Source organism: Pelodiscus sinensis, chromosome 3 (assembly GCF_052426305.1).
Source record: "Pelodiscus sinensis isolate ZL-2025 chromosome 3, ASM5242630v1, whole genome shotgun sequence".
Classification (NCBI taxonomy): Eukaryota; Metazoa; Chordata; order Testudines; family Trionychidae; genus Pelodiscus; species Pelodiscus sinensis.
Genome location: NC_143054.1, coordinates 195,294,054 through 195,319,518, shown reverse-complemented (window position 1 = coordinate 195,319,518; position 25,465 = coordinate 195,294,054). Strand labels below are relative to the sequence as shown.

Genomic DNA, 25,465 nt, shown 5'->3' with positions numbered 1-25,465 from the left:
GAATCAAGATTGAGGGGGAAAAACAACTGAGGGGTTGTTGACAGTTTTTCAAAGGGACATTGTTAAGGGCCCAAAAGCAAGCTATTCTGCTGCGTAGGAAAGATAGAAAATATGGCAAAAGACCGCCTTGGCTTAACCACGAGATCTTACATGATCTAAAAATAAAAAAGGAGTCATATAAAAAATGGAAACTAGGACAAATAACAAAGGATGAATATAGGCAATCAACACAGGAATGTAGGGGTAAGATTAGAAAGGCAAAGGCACAAAATGAGCTCAAACTAGCTATGGGAATACAGGGAAACAAGATGACCTTTTATAAACACATTAGAAGCACGAGGAAGACCAAGGACAGGGTAGGCCCACTGGTCAGTGAGGAAGGAGAAACAGTAACAGGAAACTTGGAAATGGCAGAAATGCTTAATGACTTCTTTGTTTCGGTCTTCACCAAGAAGTCTGAAGGAATGCCTAACACAGTGAATGCTAGTGGGAAGGGGGTAGGTTTAGAAGATAAAATAAAAAAGAACAAGTTAAAAAATCATCTAGAAAAGTTAGATGCCTGCAACTCACTAGGGCCTGATGAAATGCATCCTAGAATACCTCCTCTATCAGCTCCTTGACTATCTGAGCCTCTAGCTATTATCTTTGGAAAATCATGGGAGACAGGAAAGATTCCAGGAGACTGGAAAAGGGCAAATATAGTGCCCATTTATAAAAAGGGAAATAAGAACAACCCAGGAAACTAAAGACCAGTTAGTTTAACTTCTGTGCCAGGGAAGATAATGGAGCAAGTAATTAAGGAAATCATCTGTAAACACTTGGAAGGTGGCAAGGTGATAGGGAACAGCCAGCATGGATTTGTAAAGAACTAATCATGTCAAACCAATCTGATTGCTTTCTTTGATAGGATAGCGAGTGTTGTGGATAAGGGAGAAGTGGTGGAAGTGGTAGACTTTAGTAAGGCATTTGATACGGTGTTGCATGATATTCTTATCAATAAACTAGACAAGTACAACTTAGATGGGGCTACTATAAAGGTGGGTGCCTAACTGGCTAGAAAACCGTACTCAGAGTAGTTATTAATGGTTCACAATCCTGCTGGAAAGGTCTAACAAGCGGGGTTCCGTAGGGGTGTGTTTTGGGACTGGCTTTGTTCAATATGTTCATCAACAATTTAGATATTGGCATAGAAAGTACGCTTATTAAATTTGCAGGTGATACCAAGCTGGGAGGGGTTGCAAGGGTCATAATCCAAAATGATCTGGACAGATTGGAGAAATGGTCCGAGGTAAACAGGATGAAGTTTAATAATGATAAATGCAAAGTGCTCCACTTAGGAAGGAACAATCTGTTTTGCACATACAGAATGGGAAGCGACCGTCCAGGAAGGAGTACGGCAGAAAGGGATCTAGGGGTTACAGTGGACCACAAGCTGAATGAGTCAGCAGTGTGATGCGGTTGCAAAAAAAAAAAAAAAAAAAAAAAAAGCAAACATGATTCTTGGATGTATTAACAGGTGTGTTGTGAGCACGACACGAGAAGTCATTCTTCCGCTCTACCCTGCGCTGGTTAGGCCTCAGTTGGAGTATTGTGTCCAGTTCTGGGCACCACATTTCAAGAAAGATGTGGAGAAATTGGAGAGGGTCCAGAGAAGAGCAACAAGAATGACTGAAGGTCTAGAGAACATGACCTATGAAGGAAGGCTGAAACATAAGAACAGCCGTACTGGGTCAGACCAAAGGTCCATCTAGCCCAGTAGCCTGTCTACCGACAGTGGCCAGCACCAGGTGCCCCAGAGAAGGTGGAACGAAGACAATGATCAAGCAATTTGTCTCCTGCCATCTCTCTCCAGCCTCTGACAAACAGAGGCCAAGGACACCATTTTATCCCCTGGCTAATAGCCTTTTATGGACCTAACCTCCATGAATTTATTTAGCTTCTCTTTAAACTCTGTTATAGTCCTAGCCTTCACAGCCTCCTCTGGCAAGGAGTTCCATAGGTTGACTACACACTGTGTGAAGAAGAACTTTCTTTTATTCGTTTTAAACCTGCTACCCATTAATTTCATTTGGTGTCCTCTAGTTCTTCTATTTAGGGAACTAATAAATAACTTTTCTTTATCGGCCCTCTCCACACCAGTCATGATTTTATAGACCTCTATCATATCCCCCCTGTCTCCTCATTTCTAAACTGAAAAGTCCCAGTCGCTTTAACCTCTCCTCATATGGGACCCGTTCCAAACCCCTAATCATTTTAGTTGTCCTTTGAAAGAATTGGGTTTGTTTAGTTTAGAAAAGAGAAGATTGAGGGGGGACATGATAGCAGTTTTCAGGTATCTAAAAGAGGGAGAAAACTTATTCATCTTGGCCTCTGGGGATAGAACAAGAAGCAAGGGGCTTAAACTGCAGCAAGGGAGGTTTAGGTTGGACATTAGGAAAAAGTTCCTGTCAGGGTAGTCAAACACTGGAATAAATTGCCCAGGGAGATTGTGGAATCCCCATCTGTGGAGATATTTAAGAGTAGGTTAGATAAATGTCTATCAGGGATGGTCTAGACAGTATTTGGTCCTGCCATGAGGGCAGGGGACTGGACTGGACGACCTCTCGAGGTCCCTTCCAATCCTAGTATTCTATGAAATCCAATCTGCTGCTACAAGACAATGGACATGGCAGCCACAGGCAGCTTAATTGTGGTCTGAATGTCCAATGGACTTCAGACAATCAATCCTATCACGTACCAGAACCTGGCAGGTCGCTGGTTCGTATACACCTGCTCTTAGGTCACATAGCACATGCAATTTCAGGTTTTAAATAGAAAGATTTTGGGTGTGGAACCTTTCTGAGAGAGATGTCTGTTTAGTGACATGAGTACATTTATACAGAATTCAGCCATGTAGATCTAACTGATGATTACCACCAAACCTACAGGGCCCAGAAAAAGCTGAGGACATCTGCTATGACTGTATGCAAAAATCCTGTGAAGGTTGATTTCCCCTGGCACTTTATAACATTAAATCAGTGGTGCTATCAACGAGATGTTCAGCAAAGCTTCTGATATCTAGGAAGGGCATAGTAATGCATATTTGCAAACGTTATTTATAGCTTTAGCTATAAAACTATGTTAAGGCATGTCAGCATACTACAGTATTTAACTGGTAATGGAAGTTATTACAAAAATGGCAACTTATGCTGATCTTACCTAAACCTAGATTTTTTAAATTTGTTCTTGGATATGGAGACAGGTGGTTTTTCAGAATAATGTAGACGTAATCTTATTTCAGTCTGACACGTCAGCCATCCAGAATCCAGAGTTTGAACACCATCTGGCAAAGTAAACAGGACAAAATCGTTAGATAATTACAAAATAGAAACATCAATATACTTAAAAATATTTCAAAAGTGATGCTGGTATTCTAATGTGACTCAATATAGCTAGTTACTTTGGTGCAGTCTAGCATACTTGGAACCACATATCAGCATCTAACCAAAGGGATTATTTAGTGGTGTTACTAGCAAATGTTTCTGGATCCATCCACATCTTTGCCCCACCCCAACTCAGACATCTTAGGGCAGCAACGTGTCGTTACACAAAGCCATCTCCAAAAGGAAACAAGTATGAACACAATCCCTGCCCTGAGAGAATCAGGAACCTTGTGAATAACCTAGTGGTAGAAAAAAAAAAAAAGAATCCTCAGCTTCTCAAAATCATGGTGTTGGAAGAGACCTGAGGAGGTCATCAAGTCTAAACCCCAGCTGGAAACAGGGCCAATCCCAACTAAATCATCCTAATAAGGGCTTTGTCAAGCTGGGACTTAAAAACCTCTAGGGATGAAGATTCCACCACCTCTCTACATAGCCCATTCCAGTGCTCCACCACCCTCTTAATGAAATAGTTTTTCCTAACATCCAAAGTAGACTTCCCCCACTACAACTTAAGACCATTTCTCCTCATTCTGTCACCACTGAGAACAGACTCTCGCCATCCTCTCTGGAACCCCCCCGTCAGGTAGTTGAAGGCTGCTTTCAAATCCCCAATCAATCTTCTGTAGACTAAATAAGCCCAAATTCCTCAGCCTCTCCTCGCAGGTCATGTGCTCCAGCGCCCTAATCATTTTGGTTGCCCTCTGCTTGGACTTTCTCCTATGCATCCACATCCTTTCCTGTAGTGGGGGGCCCAGAACTGGACACAATACTCCAGATGTGGCCTCACCAGTGCCGAATAAAAGGGAATAATCACTTCCCTAGATCTGCTGGCAGTGCTCCTACTAATGCACCCCAATGCGCCATTAGCCTTCTTGGCTATAAGGAAACACTGTTTACTCATATCCAGCTTCTCATCCATTGTAATCTCCAAGCCCTTTTCTGCTGAACTGCTACTTTCCCAGCCCATAACAGTGCTTGGGATTCTTCAATCCCAAATGCAGGACTCTGCACTGGCCCTTGTTGAACCTCATCAGATATCTTTTGGCCTAGTTCTCCAATTTGTCTAGGTCACTCTGGACTGTATCCCTGGCTTCCAATATATCTACTTCTCCCCCAGCTTAGTGTCATCTGTGAACTTACTCGGGGTGCAATCCATCCCCTCAACCAGATCATTAATAAAAATGTTGAATAAAACCAACCCCAGAATCGACCGTTGGAGAACACTACCAGATGAGCTCGACAATCCCCTCTGCCAATCCACAAGTGCTAGCAGCAGAAGGTGGTGAGGAAGATTGTGTGATGGCTACCTACAGTGCATTGCTCTTACTTTTAATTCTTGAGCTGCAAGCTGTGTTGACAGGAGTCTAATGTTATTATAGGGCTTTCTGATCATTGACCAATTTCTGTAGTGTAGACAAGTCCTAAAAGATATTACCAAATCTAAGAATTAATATACATCAGTGAGAGGCAGAATTCGGGGAGTATGAAAGAGCATGCCCATAACATGATGCCACAGCATCCTGCATTCAGTGAAATAGCTCCTTGGCACATGGCTGGTGCTCTTCCTCAGGAACGGGGTATCACCAGGAAGCAGATGACCCTCAGACATTCACAAATGTTTTGTTTAAGCCATATGTAAAATAATACATCTTACTTACTATGGATTCCAAACTGCCCATCGTCAACAGCGATGTCATTTTCTAGAATTGAAGGGGTGGAAACGGAAGAAAACTAGTTAGCATTCTTAACCTTATGCAGAGTCAAGTGTCAAAATTACATGTCTACTTAAAATTAAGAAGAAAAAACACAAAGAATAAGCATAGTTATTGCAAAAGTCTAGTAAATACAGAAACTAAAAAAAGTGCCATCTCCACAGAAGTTTCATGAGATGCCACGTGTCTTCCAAATGAAAAGTGAAGGAAAGGAGGTTACATTATATATTGCTAGTATTAGACATTGCTAGATTCACTGTATTTTTACTATTTTTTACAGCTCCAATATTCAGTCTTTAAAAAGACAGTTTAATATAGTCATTCTGTTTATAAATAAATCAGTCACTGGGAAGTTCATTTAAGATATTAAGAAATAAGCTCTTATTTTTCATTAGATTTATCAGTACAGGCAGTCCCCGGGTTACGTACAAGATAGGGACTGTAGGTTTGTTCTTAAGTTGAATTTGTATGTAAGTCGGAACTGGCTCCAGATTCAGCCGCTGCTGCTGAAACTGACCAGGGGCTGACTGCAGGAAGCTGGAGGCAGAATTGCTCTGCCCCCAGCTTCCTGGAATCAGCCACTGATCAGTTTCAACAGCGGCTGAATCTTGAGCCTGGGACAGAACAGCTGGGCTGCCAGGTTGGTCCCTGCAGGACCAAACCGGCAGCACCCCAGCTGCTCTACCCCAGGGTCCACAACAAAAGCCTGGTCTGCTGGGGGGGGGGGGGGGGGGGGACACTAGCTTTGCTCCCAGTGCCTCTGGTCTGCTGGGGACCGTCTCCAGCAGACCAGGGACACCGGGAGCAAAGCTGCAGCGACGGCGGAGTCCCGCGCCTCCCCGGCTTTGCCAGAGCAAAGCCTCAGAGGCGCGGGACCCCTCCGCCTCCCTGGCTTTGCTCCAGGTGTCCCTGGTCTGCTGGAGACGGTCCCCAGCAGACCAGGGGCACCCGAAGCAGCTTTTCTCACCCCGGAGGTCGAGGTGGTGGGACCGCTACGCTCTGGGCGGTCCCGCTGCCTGCGAGCTCCGGGGCGAGAAAGCCCCATTCGTAAGTGCGGATCCGACATAAGTCGGATCCGCGTAACTCGGGGACTGCTTGTACTTTAGTTTTCCTAGGAAACATATTTTACATTTAAAAAAACCACCACAGAACTCACAAGACCAGTGTATTTTTTTCCAACGACTAAGAGATTAAAAAGAAAAAAGCTGACTATCACTTAAATTCATTTAAACTGTTCAGAGCAAGGTAAACCAAATGCAATAGACACAGAGTCCAGTAAAAGGATGAAATATAAAAACCAGGATACAAATTGCTAACATACAAAAAAAAAACAACCACCCCAATTTGCTGCAGACACAGAAATCTTTAACTGCTCTAATTCACAATCTAGTAAGCAACAATAATCCCTTCCGGTACATAGGATTAGTTCTAACAAATATTTAAATAGAGGATTGCAAGTAAAAGTTACACACTCTCCAGTAAGCAGAAGGTATTTAATATATGTAGAATGAACTAATACAGGGATAGGAAACACCGGCCTTCTGATATACTAGACAAAAGTATATATAAAGTGCCAATTTATGGCTGATAAAGCGATCCAAACTACACTCAAAGACCTCAGTTTTTAAAAAGAAATTTTGGATTTTTTGAAAACTCCTAGGAAGCCACTATAATCAAGTTAGTATCATATATCCCCATAGCAAAGGGAGATTTTTGGTATTTACCAGTTAGGAAAAGCTCCATCACTTGGATTTCTATTGCTATTGTTAGTAATAGCTACTTACTATACCCAGTTACTGGGAGTAAAGTTCTCTTTAAAGTTTATATTGGAACTTTATCTGAATAAGAACATGGGTAAGTTAATATCCTCCCCTTCTCCACACTTATTTTAAAAGTGTAACTATGGAGCCTCAGTCTCAAAGTGTGACAAATATCAAAAAGCTTTGCTAAACTCCAATTTAAATAGAAACAGGAAGACTCAGACAAAAATTTAGAAAACAGTTCCAAATCCATTGCATTTTAAAAGCAGTTACTCCCAGAGCTTAAAAGTTTGACAATTTTAAGGTGGAGAATGAGGTCCATGATGCTTAAAAATTGTTTCTCTTAAACAAACATTACTAAATTTAAATATTTTAAAGCTATAAATTATTGGTCAATCCTACTAAACCAATGTGCAGAATATTAGTAATCTTATGCATATGCCTCAAACCAATGCAATTGATGCCCATACCTAAAGGGGTTATTGATCGTGGTTGTAGATGAGTCTCCCACTTGTGAACTATGACTTGGCAGGGACCATCGATAGTCTGTAATTTAAAAGTTAAATGTCTGCAATAATCTTTTATATCGGATATTCTACCCACAATGCCACGTGGGATGCTTGTGATCTTAACTTATATGCTAAAGAATAAGAAAAGATAAGGCTTGCTTCTTACCACTGAGACTGCTGATGATGCAACTTGATGAGACATATCACTATGACAAATTTGGACTGGGAATGGAGAAGTTGGATGCCGTTATTAAAATCAAAGTTTATAACTACTTTATTTGAAAATTACTCTGTCCAACAACAAAGTTTTTTACTGAACTCAGGTTTTGTTTTAAATCTGTGGTACTGCAAGAGTTAGCATTAATTATCTGAATCTCTCTTCAATTTATTGCTTCTGATAGGCTTCTAGCATTCTACACAACTCTTTTTGGTTGTGTTTTTTCAGTTGAAAGTTTGAAAAAAAAATAATGTCTGTTTTATTTAGGGAGAAACTTAAACTGAGGTAAACTGTTTTGACTGTGGAAGAGGTCCTTTTCTTCAGTATTACCTCATCTATTTGTATTTTGAAGATCTGAATTTGGTTCGCTGCCACAAAAAGGAATATAAAAATTTATACCACTTAAAAGGCATAGCAAAAGCATGATGAAAGTGTTCAAAGTGCTAAAGAGAAGAAGAAAGGTCATCATTTTAGGTGAATCATATATCCAAATTAAAATATTTTACACAGACTATTCTAGGGCAAAGGAGAATGTATTCATAGAAGAATCCACAAAATGGGGACGAAGATGCCAGGCAGAAGACTAGGAGTTTCTCACTACAAAAAAATTTGCTTTTAACAACTTTAAACACAACAAGCTATCAGTGAAGTCCTTTATGGTTAGTTTTGGTTAGAGATAGATTAAATGTGCAGTTCTCCTCCAAACTTTGCCTATTGTATGCACTATTTGGTTTTAGTAGAAAGCAAATTAGATATTGAGAACAATGATTGTTTCTCTTACCAAGAGCAAAAGAGCTTTAAAATTGCTTTCTAAGTTAGAACTTGTAATAACCAGTTGGTTGGCTGCAGAAGCAAGAACTGAGCCTTTACTGGGTCCAAGTCTCTAGATAATCTGTATTGAACTGGACTCCAACATTTTTAAATTACCTACTTCTCTTATCAGAACACAGTTCCATTTGCTACAGAAAGTGCTGATAGCTATCTTCAGGGTTCACCATCCTAGTATTTTTGGCTAAACCACTCGATTTCATCAAGCCTACATCGTCCCTTCCCTTACAAAGCATATGGTTCAGCATCACAAGCACCAACACCAGTTTGGTCTCAGATGAATTTTAAAAAAAATAGGCAAACATTAAATCTGTTTCAAATTAACAGCAACAACTTAATTTGCTAACAAAAAGGGATTCAGTTTGTCCAAATTGTCCAATATGAATGAGTGAAGTATGTGAACACTGTAAATGTTTATGGCTCAGTGTCAATTTTTTAATATAAGACGGGACTTCCTGATATTATGTTAAATATATGCAATCTATTAAGGTTTTTACATCAGCTGACCCCAAAAGCCAAAGATTTAAAAGCATTAAGTAAATTTAGGTTTGATCTCTGCATTTGCTTTTTGCAGTAATACAAAGTTCCCATTTAGCTCAAAGCTGCATATATCCCACCCAAAGCCACTTCATGCAAAATACATATCCCAAAGTTATGAAGCACTTGCTGCTTGAAAAGGAAGACTACATCTAGTTATAACAAGATTTTACACAATTAGTCTTTCTTTTGGTAATGTTATGCTAATTAACAGAGAGCAAGAAAGATCAGAATTGCAAGGATAGAAGAGGGAAAGGGAAAACACATATTTTAGACAATTCTGTAAGTTGAAAGGGACATGAAGTCAAGTTTCTTCCCTCTTTTCTTGTAACAGACCCATATACTTTTTGGCTGACACACACACACTCTGGATTCTTATAGCAAAATCTTTGGCTGCCAGCAGAGAGGCAGGTGCCCACAGCTGCTCCCATTAAGTAAGCGAGTGACCTCTCCAAAAAGCTAAACAACAAAAGCAGGGTACAATCAAAGGAGGTCAGTCTATCCTGAAGAATTTATCAATGTAATCTGTATAAGTGTCATGCCAGGTACCTAAACATGCATTGTACTATGATTAGATTAACTACTGAGATAGCAGACATACCTCCAAATCCAAGATTCTCAAAATGGAATCTCATATGCCATATAAAAAGCTGGGCAGTAATTTACAAGCAGACAGCTGAATGCCAGAACAATTTAAATGCAAATTTTAAACTTCAGTAATTTCTACTGGGACTGTTCCTAAAAAGTTAAAAACCAAGTAAAAACTGAAGATGCAAATGTCTACATAGGAACTATGAAAAAATATTGGAATGTTTCAACTTTTTGCTTTTTTAAATGAAAGCAGTTAAAATCTGGTCAATGCACAAGAAGAGAGGTAGTTAACATTTAAGATATTTTATCAAAAATAATTTAATATTAAAGCACAGGCAGCAGAATTTCAGCAAGTTTACTTAAATTAACAATTTTCTTCACCTATTATATGTTTATGTTACTATGATTCAATACTCTTACCCTGTTTAATAAAGTTGCTGGCTTTTAACGATTACTTCTAGTGAGAACAGATAAAGATGACCTGCAGTTAGGAGGGATTTTTTATGTACTGAAGATCTGCGTGATCATCATGCATTTTACAGAAGGAACAAAAAGCCAGCAATTGATAGGCAGGGAAATAGGAACAGCTAAAGTAACCAACTCCATACAGTAATAGTAGTTGTCAGAGACTAAGACTGTCTTTTAATGCTTTATTATTTTGTTGGAGTCATAAGACACTCTTTATTAAATTAAATTAAAATAAAGTATTACAGTAAAAATTAAAAAAAAGACAGCTTAAAAACTTATACATACCTTGGGTTCTAGGAAGCACCCTTTAAAATATCGATATTGAACAGCAACTCCTCTAGTGAGTTCAACAGTAGTTTTCCATAACATGCTATGGAAAAAATAGTTTTTAAAAGCATCTGAATACATCAAGTTTTTCAAAAGATTTTAGTGCAAGCCCAAAACAAAGTTTTATAGAAATGTGTAAGTATATAAACATGGCTTGGGGAAAATGACTTAACCATCCAAGTACATTCTTTTGATTGCTTTTTATTTTTTAAAGGTATTGAAAGAGGCAATTATTTAAAAAAGTTAATCAAAGAAACTGCCAGTGTATTTGCACATCTTTCTTACAACCTGAATAGCAACACTGAATTTATTAAATGAACCTCTAAAATGTCTCGAGAGGCTGAAAGCATTTTACAATATTTATGGTGATGTTTCAGTAAGATTTTATTGCTACAATATAATGATTCAACCATTCAGAATGTTACAGTCAAAAGTGCACTACTGTCAGAACGTGCATCATTGTCAGTACAGTAATATATCCCATACATCTTATAAAATAAACCAAGCGTAATAGCACAAAAAGTTATCTTCTAGCTGATGTAAGCATGCATCAAGTGAAATAAGAAGATACATAGCACTTCCATTTTATCTTTTGTCTATAGGTCTGACATGGTTTACAAAGTAAGGTAAAAATTCTTATCCTCATTTTACCAGGGATGTTAGATAGTATGTAACTGAATAGTCATGTAGCCACTAGGGATGTTAGATATCGGTTAATTGAATAGTTAAGAATTCATGTAGTTAATCATCGTTACTCAACTATTGTATAGTCCCTGAGGACAAGGCTGGCAGTCAGGGCACTCCGGCTCCACTCCTGGGGAGCTCCCTGCAACCCTATGCTGCTGACTCCCCATCAGAGGTAGTAACATAGGGTGGCAGGGGGAATGAGTCCATGAGGGAAGCCTATTTAAAAGCTAGCTCCTCTCACTGACTAGCTGCCTGCCACTCTGTACTGCTGCCTCAGATACAGAGGCAGCAGCTCAGGATAGCAGCAGCCCCTGCCTGGGGGGTGGGAGGGGTCTGAACTATTGGTGGACTGAGGTTGCTCCATTGAATGTGGAGCAGCCACTGTCCACAGTGCACTCAGACCCCTGCTGTGGACAGGTGCTGCTGCCACAAAGCAGCCTCTGCCCACGGAGGGTCCAGGCTTGCCACAGAGCGAGGCTGCTCCAAGAGACGCAGAGCAGCCTCTGTCCATGGGGAGCTCAGAACAGAGGCTGCCTCTGAAGGATGCAGCGAGGGAGGGGGAAGGCAGGCCCACATGAGCCAATATGCACATCACACATATCCACTCCTGCCTGCCCCCCCTCATATTCCACACTGCTGCCTCTCTATCAGAGGCAGCAGCGCAGGAGTGGGAGGTGGGGCACTTGCTCCCACCACCCTCCAAACCAACAGGATTAACTGATAAAACCAGGCTTATTGCTTAATTGTGTAGTTGTCTACATGTTAACATCCCTACATTTTACAGATGGAGGAAAATGATAAACAGGTTAAATGATTAAGGTCACAAACAGTCATTGGCAAAGTTAGAAACAAATTTCCTGCATGTTATTCCCTAAACCAGAAAAAAAAACACCAAACAGGTAACTTATTTTAAGGAAACGGCTGACTTTTTTTTTTTTTTGCAGTAAAAACTTAAACAATGAATGGTTGTTTACATTTTTCAGTTACAAACTAACATGGCTACTCAGTGAGTCTTTTGGCAGTATTTATTCGCATACTAAACTACAGGCAGTCCCCGGGTTACATGGATCCGACTTACATCAGATCCCTACTTACAAACGGGGTGAGGCAACCCCGCACTAGCTGCTTCCCCCCAGCAGACCAGGGAGACACGAAGCTAGCGCCGCCCCCCAGCAGACCAGGGAGACGTGGAGCGGCTTTTCTCAACAGACACCTCAGCTTGAGAATAAAGGACTGAGGGAAGTGAGGTGTGGGAGAATAAAACTGAGCTCTGGAGAAATGTTTGGCTAGAGTTTCCCCTACAATATGTACCAGTTCCGACTTACATACAAATTCAACTTAAAAACAAACCTACAGTCCCTATCTTGTACGTAACCCGGGGACTGCCTGTATTTTAAAATTCATGCAACACGAGTTAGTGTTTCCCTATTCACAACTATACAAAAATGTTCTTACTACAGATTTATAGTAAATGTTTTTAAAGTGCTGTTAAGGATGATCTGCACTAAAAACATTTTTTGAGCAGTGCTACAACTCCATTCCAAAAGGGACACCACTCATAACTGGAAAAGCTCATTGCAAGTATTAATGTAATGGAATTTATAAAATGCCTTTGTTCCTAAAAATGCTTTCCAAATGATCAAGCTATGGAAATACCCAATAAGATAAATACTCTAGGGAATTTTATGAATTGTGTGCAAAATTTTCAGAATTTTGTTTTCAATATCAAAATCTAAGAATTAGATCAGTTCCCTCCCACCCCCCCACTAAATGCTTACCCATCATCATCGGCATCATCAGCCTGAAGGACCACTGCATTTTGAGGATTCCAGTTCCCTAAAGAGTTGCAGCTCCCACATATTGCAAAAACCTCTCCTACGAAGAGAATAATCAAAATTACTTGGAGTTGTCTTCAATTACAAAGAGCAATTGAAAGAATTGAAAAACTTTATTTGGTCTATTTTTATAATATATGAAAGACCCCAATCCAGTCCTCATCAGTAAATTGTCCTCTCCACACACATGCAAAAGTTATGTTATTACAGGACTGACTCTGCTTCCAATTTCGTCTCCCATCTTGAAGGGTTTACTCACCAGTTTATAGAAAGGCAGGGTTACTGACAGTTACTGCTAAATAATTGGGACAACCACATTCTTCTGCAGCATAGCTGCTCAGTCACCTCAGGCAATAGTACAGGCAGATTCTGAAGTACAGATACTTGATGCCAAGTCAGTTTCCTTGAAATTCATTTCAAATATTTAGTGGGTAGCACAAGCAGAATTAATGTACCCAATAAGTAGCAACTAATTTGTTGTTTATATTTAAGTTTCTCAACAAAAAGGAAAGCACAAAGAGAGTAGGCTGCTAATTTAAGCCTCAAATTCACAAATATTTATGCACATGCTTCACTTTTCCCAGGTGACTAGTTCCATTGCAAGGCAAGCCTTCAGAAGGCACATGCTCTTTACCATGAACAAATATTTACCTTTTTCTCTTTTATACTTTTTTAAATGGAAAAAAAATAGTATGTGGCCATATAAACAAACACTGTCACAATGCATGCACAGAAGGCAGCAGAATTAAATTTCTGTAGGCATGCATTTTGGCATTTTCAAGCTTCAGTACTTGTCTCTTCAGTCTCTTGTAACTATTTAGTCTTTACTAAACTACTTGTTTTTCCTGTTACCAACTAAGTTGGCTACCACTCTGAAGCTTTCAACCTTGTTCATCTTAGTTTCTTATGTGTATATGACTATAAGCACCACAATATTAGTGGTTGTGCATATGCGTACACACACACACACACACACACACACACACACGAGACATACAGCATGGACAAATTAAGGCGTTTGTGTTTCTGGTGAGGCCTTCACATTGAGAATCTCAAGAATTTCCTCTCCCTCCCCCCTTGATTAACTTGAACTGCACAACTTCAACATTGTTTTCTTGATGTTAAAACAGTACTTTTGGAACAATTTGAGTTATTTGTAGTTTTACAGAGAGCCTTGCCCCCTGCCCCTCATGCAAACTGTTCCACTTTGGAGCAGTCTACGCACCCAAGAACACACCAAATTTTTAACACCCTTATGGGATTTCATTTGGTCCTGCTACAGGTCTTCACAGATGCTCACTGAACATTTTAGTAAGCTTGACCTCTTTCCTCCTCTACTCACCAGGTCCCTCCCCAAAATGCCTAGAATAGCATTACCCATTAATTAAAAATAATCTTTATATGCACAATTTTAAACTTCAGTAATTTCCACTGGAAGTGTTCCTAAAAAGTTAAACACAGGATTGGAATTTGTTTCATCCTCACTAAAAAAGTTGAATTGTTTTAACTTCATGTTTCAAAAATAATTTCACCTTTGGGCTGAGACCAAAGATGCAGCATTTTAGCTCAAAGGAAAATATCACTTCAGTTTCAGAAACATGAGCATCAGTAAACTGGAATTAATGAAGACTAAGCTACCTGTCATGTCAATGGACTAGGTATTTTCACCTATTAAACTTGAACCACTCCTACAGAGACACAGGAAACCTTAATAAAAGCTGTGAGTCTGTGCCAAAGTCACTACCTCGGACAACTATTTCAAATTCTCATACTAGGGAAGAGTATATGCAAAATTTAAAAAATTTTAAAATGATGTTACTGAGGTTGTTCAGTCCCAATAATAGTAATTATCATATTTTGCATAAATAGTTTCTTTAAAATATGAAAACACAGAATTCAGACCTACTTTATACTCTCCATGGTTAACATATAAAGATAGATGGGTAATATGCCAATGTACTTACTACAGGGGTGGGCAATTAGGGCCTGGGCTGGGGGAAGCACATGAAGTTTCCTCCGCCCTGCCAGGAGCACACAGCACTTTTCCATAATTGGCCTGGGAGTGGGAGAGCGACAGGGCCTCCTCGGGCTGGATCAAACCACTTGACGGACCGGATCCGGTCCGCGGAGGCCCTTTTGCCCACCCCTGCTACAGGAACTAGTGACTTCAAAGCAGTCAAATCATTATAGCACTGTATAAACAACACCAGTTGTGTGTATATACAGTTAAGTATTGCTATGCTGTTACACAGGGAGTGCATATAGTTAGGTTAGCCAGGATAGTTGAGAAGATGAATACCTTACATACACTTGTGGCAAGTCATATAGGGTATGTCTAGACTACATACCTCTGGCAACAGAGGCATGTAGATTTAGCTACCCGACATAGGCAAAGAAGCGGGGATTTAAATAATCCCCGCTTCATTAAAATAAACATGGCCGCAGCGCTGTGCCGACAATCAGCTGATCCGGCATAGCGCAGTAGTCTAGACACAGATCAGTCGGCTGGGGAAGCCTTTGCCGACCGATCCTGAAAGCTTCGTCATGAGGGATCGGTCAGCAAAGGCTTCCCCAGCCGACTAATCCACGTCTAGACTACTGCCCTGTGCCGGATCAGCTGATTGTCGACAAAGCGCATCGGCCATGTTTATTTTAATGAAGCGGGGATTATTTAAATCCCCGCTTCTTTGCCTATGTCGGGTAGCAAAATCTACACGCCTCTGTCGCCAGAGGCATGTAGACTAGACATATCCATAATGATTCACAGAGGAAGCCCTCAGGTTGTTTTAGATCACGGTTTCCCAACCTATGGGTCGGGACCCAAATATAGGTCACCATTATATTTCAAAAGGGTCGCCAGGTGTCTCCCCAGGTGGCTCTTAAGGAGCCATTCACACATTCTTTTTAATTGCCCTGGGTCACCAAGTCTTCCTGAATTGTCAAAATGGGTCCCCATCTGGAAAAGGTTGGGAACCGCTGTTTTAGATGCAATCAACCACTGAGTGTGTGCATTTGTTTCTGAATTAGAGGAGGTGGTACAAGATCAGAAGCTCAAAAAGAATGGCTACTAGTACCTGTGTTTGGCTTGTAATAATTTTTAAAAAAATGTTGAAAACAAAGATTGGATAATATTCCACTGGTCAAAACCAGGTAGACACAGAAAAGAAATGTAACTGAGATATGAGGTTTTAGGACACTGGATTAGATAGCACATTGTTCTGACCCAATAGGTCAACTCATATTCCAAGCCCATTCAAGTTGAACCAAATATAACGGGAACCATCAGAATATCTAAGCATGAACTAAGGATTTTCCAAGAAATAGAGCAATGTATGCCTCCATATCTAGTATCAGGATTAATGCTAAATATTTCTACTAGGTAAAGTAAGGTTATCACAAATACAACTCTAACATTACAAATATTCACCCTTTCAGAGAGTATATCAAAATCTCAAGTATGCTATATTTTTCAAACAAAAGTGAATTTTTACCTGATTTATTAATTCTCCAATCCTCTGCTAAAAACAATTATTTTGCCTAGCTCCTTTTTACTGATCCACTCTGTGCCTTGTCATCCCAGTTATCAAAATTATATAATTCTTTGCCCTTTAACAAAAATAATTTTTTTTAAACTCTAGGGCTGAAATTTTTTCTTCTAGTTTTATGACACAAAAAAGTATACGATAAATGTAATTTTGTACCTGGTATTGATGTTCCTCTTATTTCAAAAGAGACTTGAGATGGGGTCATACTTGCAGATAAAGACAAAGGAAGTCTGGTGTCTCCTATTAGGAGGGAAAAGTAATATTTCAGTAACAATACACTGATTCTGTAACTCACTAAAAGCTACAATATGAGCTTCATCTATCTATAGAGAGGTGACCAACTATTGGTCTTTAATGTTCTGAGTCAGCAGCAATACTTGTGAGCTCTATGCCACTTCACAGCAACCCAAAGTAAAGAACTGAACACATCAAGAAATTACTGTCCAGCCAATGGGCAGTGTCAGCGTGATACAAGGCCTACATGCAAAGTAAACACGTGTTAAACAATAACAGTGAGATTGGTAAGTGCAACTACAAATAGCATTCAATATTTTTAGAGGAAGATTTCCCTAAAGCACTCAGAATTTGCCTAACTGTGCTCCCAGTGAAGTCAGAGTTTTATCGCTAGAGTCAAAGTGAAATTATACTCTTCAATGGCCAATGGCTGTTCTATAGGTAAACAGCAGCCGCTTCAAACTATTCTTTACTCTTAATTAGGGTTTGCTCCAGCTGGGACAGGCCCGCCAGTTAACCCATTACCAGAATGCTTACCAGGTAAGGCTAATGCTTACTGGTTAACTTTGTACATCTCTTTGTTCATGTGTTTACACCACATGAACATCTGGTCCTGTTGGTGAACTGATTAGCCTCGGTAGGGAAGATATTTGGTAAGCTGTGTTGACGAGTTGTGTTTCATGAGGCGCATTTAAAAAGACAAACTGTTCAGCTTAGAATAAGAGACAACAAAAGGATGACAGAGGTCTATACAATCATGAATGTTATAGGGGAAACACGTTCTTGAGTTATGTGAAATGGTAAATAATAAGGGGTCACTTGAATAAAACAAACAAACAAACAATCAGGTTCCAAACAAACAAAAGGAAGTACTTCTTCACACAACAGAGTCAACTTGGGGAACACATTCCAAACTAGGGATGTAAAAAGTTAATGGGTCAACCAGTTACCTGGTAAGCATTAGCCTTACCAGAATGCTTACTTGGTAACTAGAGTTCAGGGCAGCAGGTGGGGCTCCAGAGCAGGCAGGCAACATCGCCACAGTGGCTCCAGATCCCAGCCCAGCAGCCCTACCCGCAGGGACACTCCCAGCCAGATTCCTAAACACAGCATACCAGGATTCCAACATTCCTACCCATAGCAACAATAACACCCTCCACCCTGGCTGCCCTGCCCCTACCAACAGTTAACGGGTTAAACAATATCATTTAATCGGTTAACTGTTTTGATCAATATTCACATCCCTACTCCAAGACAGCGTTGTGATGGTTAAAACATAACTGGGTTAAAAAACAAAGAGTTAGATAAGTTAAGAGGCCAGGTCCATCAGTAGGGATGTTAAAATTTGTTTATTTTGGTAAATGTGTACCTGCTGAAATTTTCAGTCTGTACACACTTACACAAAAAGAAGGAAGAGGAGGGGGGCAGGAGACAACTCCATGAGAGTTGGTGCAGTGGGGAAGCAGATCTGCAAAAGCAGATACAGAGGCAGCAGTGCAGGGGGAGAGGGAAGCACGGGGCTGCGTGTAATGATAAGGGTTAACTAGGGTTGCCAGATGGTTTCTGAAAAAATACAAAGATCCCAAGAGTTGTTAAGCCAAAACACCAGCGTGGTCCCTTTAAGAAACACTTTGCTTTTGAGGCTTTTTGGCCCTAACAGGCTGCAGGCAGCCGCCTGCCAATTTACCTCCCTGCCCCAGGATGGACAGCTCCCCTGCAGAACCCGTATGCACCCGGGGTTTTTGCCTGGGGGGGGGGGGAGGGGGGCAGAGAAATCAGAAAATACCGGACATTTTAGATATCCGGTATTTTCTGAAATTTTTTTTTTAACTAGACAGAAGGCGAAAATACCAGACTGTCCAGTTCAATATCAGACACCTGGCAACTCTAGGGTTAACTGATGAGCCCAGGCTCATTGGTTAACTATGTACAGGAGTACACATTCACCTCCCTATGTGATTAGCAGCCAGGATGGTCTGGAACACAAGCCAGGTGCTGTTAAGTCTCCAAAAGATAGACGTTGAGACTGGACTAAAGGGGGATACACATCACATGATAAGAAAACTGCCCTGTTCTCTTCAATCTCTCAGAAACATATTGGCTACCATCATGAGAGGGGATACAGAGCAGGAGTTACCTGGAAATAAGTTTTGTTTATAATCATTTTACATTCTGTTTAAAATTGCACGTTTCAATTTTAAGCAGTCCTTCTCCCTATAATACCCATAGAACACATGGATGCTATCAACGCCAACCCTATCTGATAGGAAAATAAAGTCAGAGCACTTGCTGACCCCCGTTTGCCTTACATCAGTGTTTCTTAAACTGTGTTCCCTGGCACATCGGTGTGTCGTGAGGCAGTCGGAGGTGTGCCGGGGAGAACAGAGCTCAAAATGGTCGCCCTTAAAAGGTCAGGCAACCTCCCCCCCCCCCCCTTTTTTTTGCTCAACAAAAAAATCCTTGGTGTTTCTCATTAAAAAAAATGTTGTTTGGTATTCCTCAGTCTTAAAAAGTTTAAGAAACACTGCCTTACATAATATACCATCACAAGTTATGTAATTAGTATATGAGGAACAAAGTCCAGCACAGTAGGGAACAAACAAAAACAAACAAACAAAGACACACAATAAGCATCTTAAATGGAATTTAAATTTCAAATGAAAACTCGTTACACTAATACAGTAATTCCTCATTTAACACTATAGATGCGTTTCTGAAAATGTCCGTGCCAAGCGAAAACATGCTATGGGGGGGGGGGGTTCAATTTTCCCATTAAAAATAATGGAAAAGGAGAGGGTTGCATTTCAGGTAGTGGTGGCAAAGTCAATTTTTTGTTGGTGCTGGGTTGTCAGTGTCAACATTAGATATCTAGCAACACAAGTCACCGCGGTTTGTTAAAACACATAAGTGAGCAGAGGAGCACTGTGACCATGTGTATTCATTCACTCATGCGTATTACCACTCTTTTCACCAACTTATGGCGCTGCACGAAGTAGTCCACCACTGGATTATTTTCGTGTTATTTCAGGGACGGTTATGTTATTCAAAATCGGTTCCCTAAAAAAAATCGTGCTATTGCAAAAACGTGTTAAGCAGGTACGTGTTAAATGAGTAATTATTGTAGTACAAAGAATAGAACCCTCTCTCTCATACACAAGGTATCACAAAGTAACAAACTGCAAACATTCAATACAGCAACAGAAGGCAATAATCATGTAGTATCAGATAGGGATGTGACTAGCTGACTACCCAATAAGCATAAGCTTATCAGGTAGTTGAGTAGTGACTCAACTAGTTGTTTCCCCCAATGCTTGCTGCCTCTATCAGAGAGTGGCAGCAATGGGGGGGGGGGCGGGGGGGAGTGATAAGGGGGGAAAGGGTTGGGGGGGTTCTTGCTGCATTTCAAAGGCTGAAGCATCACAGTCGGAACACACTTGCCCCATATTCCCCACTGCTTGTCTGCATTTTAAATATAGTAAGAGCCTTGGTTGCACATTTAAAAGGCTGAGGCGCAGTCAGCATAGTGAACACCCTACCTCCCCCTTATCAAATTATTAGCCAATTAATCAAAAGTTAACATCCCTAGCATCAGACATAAGAACCAGTGCCAAGGTTGAACAGCATATCAGGACATAATAGCTTCTTACAAAGAACTTCTGAAACCCTTTGTTTCCATCTGAATAGTCACAGACTGCCAAAAAGAACCTTATTTTGTCATCTTTCCTACATAACCAAGCATCTTTACAAATCCTGCAGCTCTCCTTGACACTGCATTGCAGCATTAAGACTTAGACATGATCTCAAAGTTAGATGCAAAATCTGAACACATGCACTTCTGATCAAAAAGCAGAAATTTTGCTGACAAAACAAAATCCTGATATATATTATAATTATCATTTAGGAAGTAGTAAAACAGAAATACTATTTTAAGAAACTGTATTACAGTATGCCTGGGGATTAAAATAGAAATATTAACATTTTAGAGAGATATTTAATTTATCTTGTAATTATCTGGCAATGTCTCCAAAGGTAAGTATTTATAACTGTTACTGAGAAGGCCAAAGTGTGCTATTGTATTTTAATTAGTACAATATATAATGTATTTTAATTGTATCTGTAATTATAAAAACAAATTTGTAGTTGACATTAGCTTACATTGTCATCTCTTTCAGAATAGGTAAACACAAGAAATAATTGAAATTATCAATATGCAGACTGTTCTTCCAGTTCAGTCATTTAACAGCAATTCTGGAGATTGCGTTTCTCAGAGAAGGCAGTGGAATGAATCTGGGTATGTTTGCAATGGCACCAAGTTGTGTAGTTGGGTTTTTTTTTTTTTTTTTTTTTTTAAAAAAAGCATTTACTTAATTATCTAGGCCAGGATGAAATATTTCAGTGCTGAAACTTGATAAAAAAAATGGTTTCAGTCTAGGAGCAAGTATAACCCACAAACCTACTGGGTGTGGTTTACTGTCCCATGATTAGACCACTGACAGAGACAGAGACAGAATGAGTTTGCTCTACACTGTTTGCTTGACTCAAGCTGTAAAGGCTCCTACACTAAGCTCCCAAGGTCCCATTTTTGGTCCTGCCTGTTGGCATTACACAAGCCTCACTCTATCCCCCCTTATACCAATTAGTGATAAAAATGGAATGGACAACTAACTAGAAGTTTTGAATGCTCCCCACAGTTCTAGGACTAAAAAAAATAGCATTTTAAAAAAGTCATTATGTGGAATACTGCATTCTGTTTTGAGACAGAAAGCCAACTGACAGTTTTGAAAGTGGCCACTATTCAAGACAAAAAAATCTTCCTGGGAAAATATTTACAACATACTCTACACTTATTACAGACGTGACAGTGACACTTGTGGAATAAGTTTTGCTTTTCAGGTGTTATGTATTTCTACTACGAAAATATTTTAAGTTAGGTCCTCCACTATATTAAACCAACATTAAGAGTCCAATGAACTGACAAGTGCAATGATATACAATTTAAGCTTCCTAATGAACTTCCATACCCAGTAGTTGAGGCACATAGGGAATAGTTCACAAACCCTGCAGAAGTCATGAAGGAAACAAGGTGAGAATGGAATGAAAACGTTTATCTGGATTTTCTTGTTCATTTACATCAAATCTGTATGACTAACACAAAACATATTTAAAAGTCTCAGGGGATTAGCCTTGTTAGTCTGTAACTAAAAAAAAAAGCAAGTAGTCCTGTAGCACCTTAGAGACTGACAAAAATATATAGTATCATGAGCTTTTGTGGGCAAAACCCACCTCCTCAGATGAGCAGAAGTGGGCAGGATACAATGTATTTTTGTTAGAACAAAATATATTTAATAATTACACTGTATAGTTTAATGTATTGGAATGAAAAGCATTTGAATTACATATGGCCAAGTAATTCCCCCAGGAACCGAAAAGGCTACTTACTCTCTATCAAAGAGCCCTAATTTGATATTCTAACCCCCATCAAATCAATGTCATTTTGCTCCTGAATCCCCGATGACTCTGATCCCAGGAAAGGCTAGGCTCACACAGAGCAAACCTGTATCATTCCTTGGGTCCTAGCTCAGAATCCACCCCACGGATGGTGACCCCACAGCACCTCCCAACGCCCCCGGGGGGGCACTGAGCGCTGGCGCTGCCCGGGACTCACCGTGCTCCTAGCCAGGGAGCTGTCCCGACACTAGCTGGCTGCGGCAGCCCAGTCTGCTCAGTCCGAGAGCGGGTCGCACAACGCCCAGCGACAGGCGGTTGAAACAGCCTCCCTGTGCGGGCTCGTCACCGGCTCCGCGCCCAATCAGGGCCCCACACAAACCTCCCCGCGCTGGACAGCGGCCGGGCGAGACCGCCCCCTCCGCCCGGCTGCCGGACAGCACCTGCCCCGACCGGCAGAACAGCACAGCACAGCACAGCGCACCGCGCACCGCACCCCCCCCCCCCCCCGGGAGCGCCGCCTCGCTCCTCCCCGCCGGAAGTCCAACCACACTCCTCCCCGCTCCCCCTGCACCTCCGAGGGGAGTCCCGCCACTCCCCCAAATCCCTCGGGGAGCCCCGCCCCCCGAACCCCCCTCGGGGAGCCCCGCCTCGCGCCCCCCGCCCGCCCCCTCGGGGAGCCCCGCCCCCCGAACCCCCCTCAGGGAGCCCCGCCCCCCGGGGAGCCCCGCCCCCTCGGGGAGCCCCGCCCCCCCCCCGCCCGCCCCCTCGGGGAGCCCCGCCCCCCGAACCCCCCTCAGGGAGCCCCGCCCCCCGAACCCCCCCTCAGGGAGCCCCGCCCCCTCGGGGAGCCCCGCCTCGCGCCCCCCGCCCACCCCCTCGGGGAGCCCCGCCCCCCGAGCCCCCCTTAGGGAGCCCCGCCTCGCTCCTCCCCGCCCCGGGGAGCCCCGTCCCACACACCCGCCCCCCCGCTACAGCTCCTCCCCCGCGCTCCCACCTGTCAGAGACCTGGCTCCTCCGCGCGGCCACCGGCTCTGGCCTAGGCGCTGGACGCGGCTCCCGCCGCCTTTTGTGTGAGGAAGCGGCGGCGGCCCCGGCTGCCGAGCTCCCCGCAGGGCTCGGCGTCGCCAACGGCCCGGCCAAACCGGTTCCAACCGCCCGGCCGGAACCCGGCGCGAGGCGGGGACTGGCAGGCGGCGGCCACGTGACAGGCGCAGCCAATGGGCGCGGAAACGATTCCTAGAAAGCGCCGCGCTGGGGGGAGAGCCAGCGGCCAGCTGAGCTGGGGACCAAGGAAAAGCAGGAAGGCCCGGGGGCGGGGCTGAGTTAAGTCAGCCAATCAGCGTGCAGAGTGCCTGCCCGGAGGGGGCGTGGCCAGGGCTGGGGGCTGGCCGGCTTGAGGTGCCCCGGGCCAGGCTGGCATTGAGCCTCGGGCAGGGATGCGGCCAGGGCCTGCAGGGGAGACAGGGAGGCACCCAAAGGGCCAGGAGGGAGCGGAGTGGGCAGGTTGTGACTGTCATGATTATGAGGGTTAGCCAGCAGCCTGGGGATTAAGGGGTTAACTACACCTAGCCAGGTGGAGTGACCAGTAGGAATGTAGGTGGGACTTTCAAACTGGGACAAAGGAATTGGGGTTTTTTCCTTTCTCCTTTTTGTCTCTCTGGGTGAGGTCTCTGCAGCTACAGAGAGGGACAAGCATGTGTCTCTCTCTCTCTCTGTCTCTCTCCCCAAGACACCATTCTTCATTTTCTGTAAGTAGGGTAAAGATTAGGAAGTTTCATTAGGCTTTATTGTTTTAAGGGTTGGGTATGGGAGCTGAGATCTGGCACTGCTTAAAAGATGTTTTGGCTTTTCTTTGTAACTAAGTTCTAGGCCCATGGAGTTTCTCCATGAGTATATTTTGTTACCTTCCTATCTAGTCATTATGCTTGCAACAGGAATACTGTCATAATAATAAAAGTTCTTTCTTTTCTTTTCATTTACCTGGTAGTGGTTAATTGTGTGCCCTGATTTTTATTTTAGGGGTGAGATTTCCCAAATGATCTTTCCCCTGATTTCTTTATCAACATTTGGGTGGTGGCAGCGGAAGTTTTATTCCCAAGATCTAGGTTTTTAAGATTTTGGGGGAAGTTTTATACCAAAGCCTGGTAGATAAGGCTTTGAGGTACACTTGCTGGCCCCCACTTCTGCATTTATCATGCCAGAGTGGGGAAGGAGCCATGACATGGTGGCAGTGGTGGAATAGTCTGTGTCTGGCTTAAGCTTAACCTTTTGTCTGCCCCTCTGAGGCAGCCCAGAAAACAAAAGAAGAAACAAGAGAAAAAACTGCAAAGCTTGCACTCAAAGAAAAACCTGTGTCCTTTTAAAAATCCTGGGTTCTCAAAATAATCCTACCGCTATGCCACCATGTCATGGCTCCTTCCCCACTCTGGCATGATAAATGCAGAAGTGGGGGCCAGCAAGCGTACCCCAAAGCCTTATCTACCAGGCTTTGGTATAAAACTTCCCCCAAAATCTTAAAAACCTAGATCTTGGGAATAAAACTTCCGCTGCCACCACCCAAATATTGATAAAGAAACCAGGGGAAAGATCATTTGGGAAATCTTGTCCCCTCCCTGGCTAATAGCTATTGGTGGGCCCATCCTCCATAAATGTATCTAGTTCTTTTTTGAACCCTATTATAGGCTTGGCCTTCACAACATCCTCTGGCAAAGAGTTCCATTTCATACCCTTAATAATTTTTGTACTCATCTCCATGGTATAGTAACAGTTTTATTTCAAAGTGCGCTGAATGTAGCTACCATTATTATACATTCTTCCCCCATACACAAATACTCAATAGTTACAATGTCTCCTTAAAAAGTCTCATAAATTTTTAATCTGGCTGAAATTAGACTGCAGCTTTGAAAATACTCCATCTTGCAGGGAAATTGATATGCAATATGAGTGGGATTATAGGTAAGTAAAAAGACTTCCTTGCAACTAAACATTCCTACATTTGTTTGCTGAAAACAGAAGATCCAGCTTAAAGCCTGGCCAAAATTAAACAACAAAGAGATGCAAGGACTGATCTAAGGGTCAGTGAAAGAAGTGGAAAGACTACATTAGCTGCTGTAGGTTTTGGAGCAGCTCACTATTGTTTCCATATGCACACAACCCATTTACATTTTGGGGACAGATTTTTAAGCACCTAACTGCCTTTATAAATCTAGAGCCAAAGCTCTGTGCTTGGATTAGGGGCGTAGCCACTTAGCATCCAGGGCCACCCCACAGCACCACTCTACTCCCGTCCAAGTGCTAGCGCCACCCAGAACTGGTGGACGTACATAGCTCAACCGGACAGGAAGG

The 25,465-nt window shown here is 42.1% G+C and overlaps 1 protein-coding gene across 5 annotated transcripts in view; it reads right to left on the bottom strand.

Annotated features, from left to right (window-relative positions):
• GPCPD1 (glycerophosphocholine phosphodiesterase 1) overlaps window positions 1-23,370 on the bottom strand; it is a 60,723-nt gene extending 37,353 nt beyond the window's left edge. For 2 of the 5 annotated variants that reach the window (XM_075925726.2, XM_075925727.2), the window contains exons 1-7: window positions 23,115-23,370; window positions 16,595-16,678; window positions 12,837-12,933; window positions 10,330-10,414; window positions 7,365-7,440; window positions 5,081-5,122; window positions 3,199-3,322 (exon numbers count right to left, since the gene is read on the bottom strand). In XM_075925726.2, the coding sequence (XP_075781841.2) occupies window positions 3,199-3,322; window positions 5,081-5,122; window positions 7,365-7,440; window positions 10,330-10,414; window positions 12,837-12,933; window positions 16,595-16,643 (473 nt within the window). In that variant the 5' untranslated portion in view covers window positions 16,644-16,678; window positions 23,115-23,370. Of the gene's footprint in view, window positions 1-3,198; window positions 3,323-5,080; window positions 5,123-7,364; window positions 7,441-10,329; window positions 10,415-12,836; window positions 12,934-16,594; window positions 16,679-22,337; window positions 22,562-23,114 lie in introns of those variants that run through there. The other 3 variants (XM_075925723.2, XM_075925724.2, XM_006135999.3) reach the window with 3 other exon arrangements.
• Between the last annotated feature and the right edge of the window lie 2,095 nt (window positions 23,371-25,465).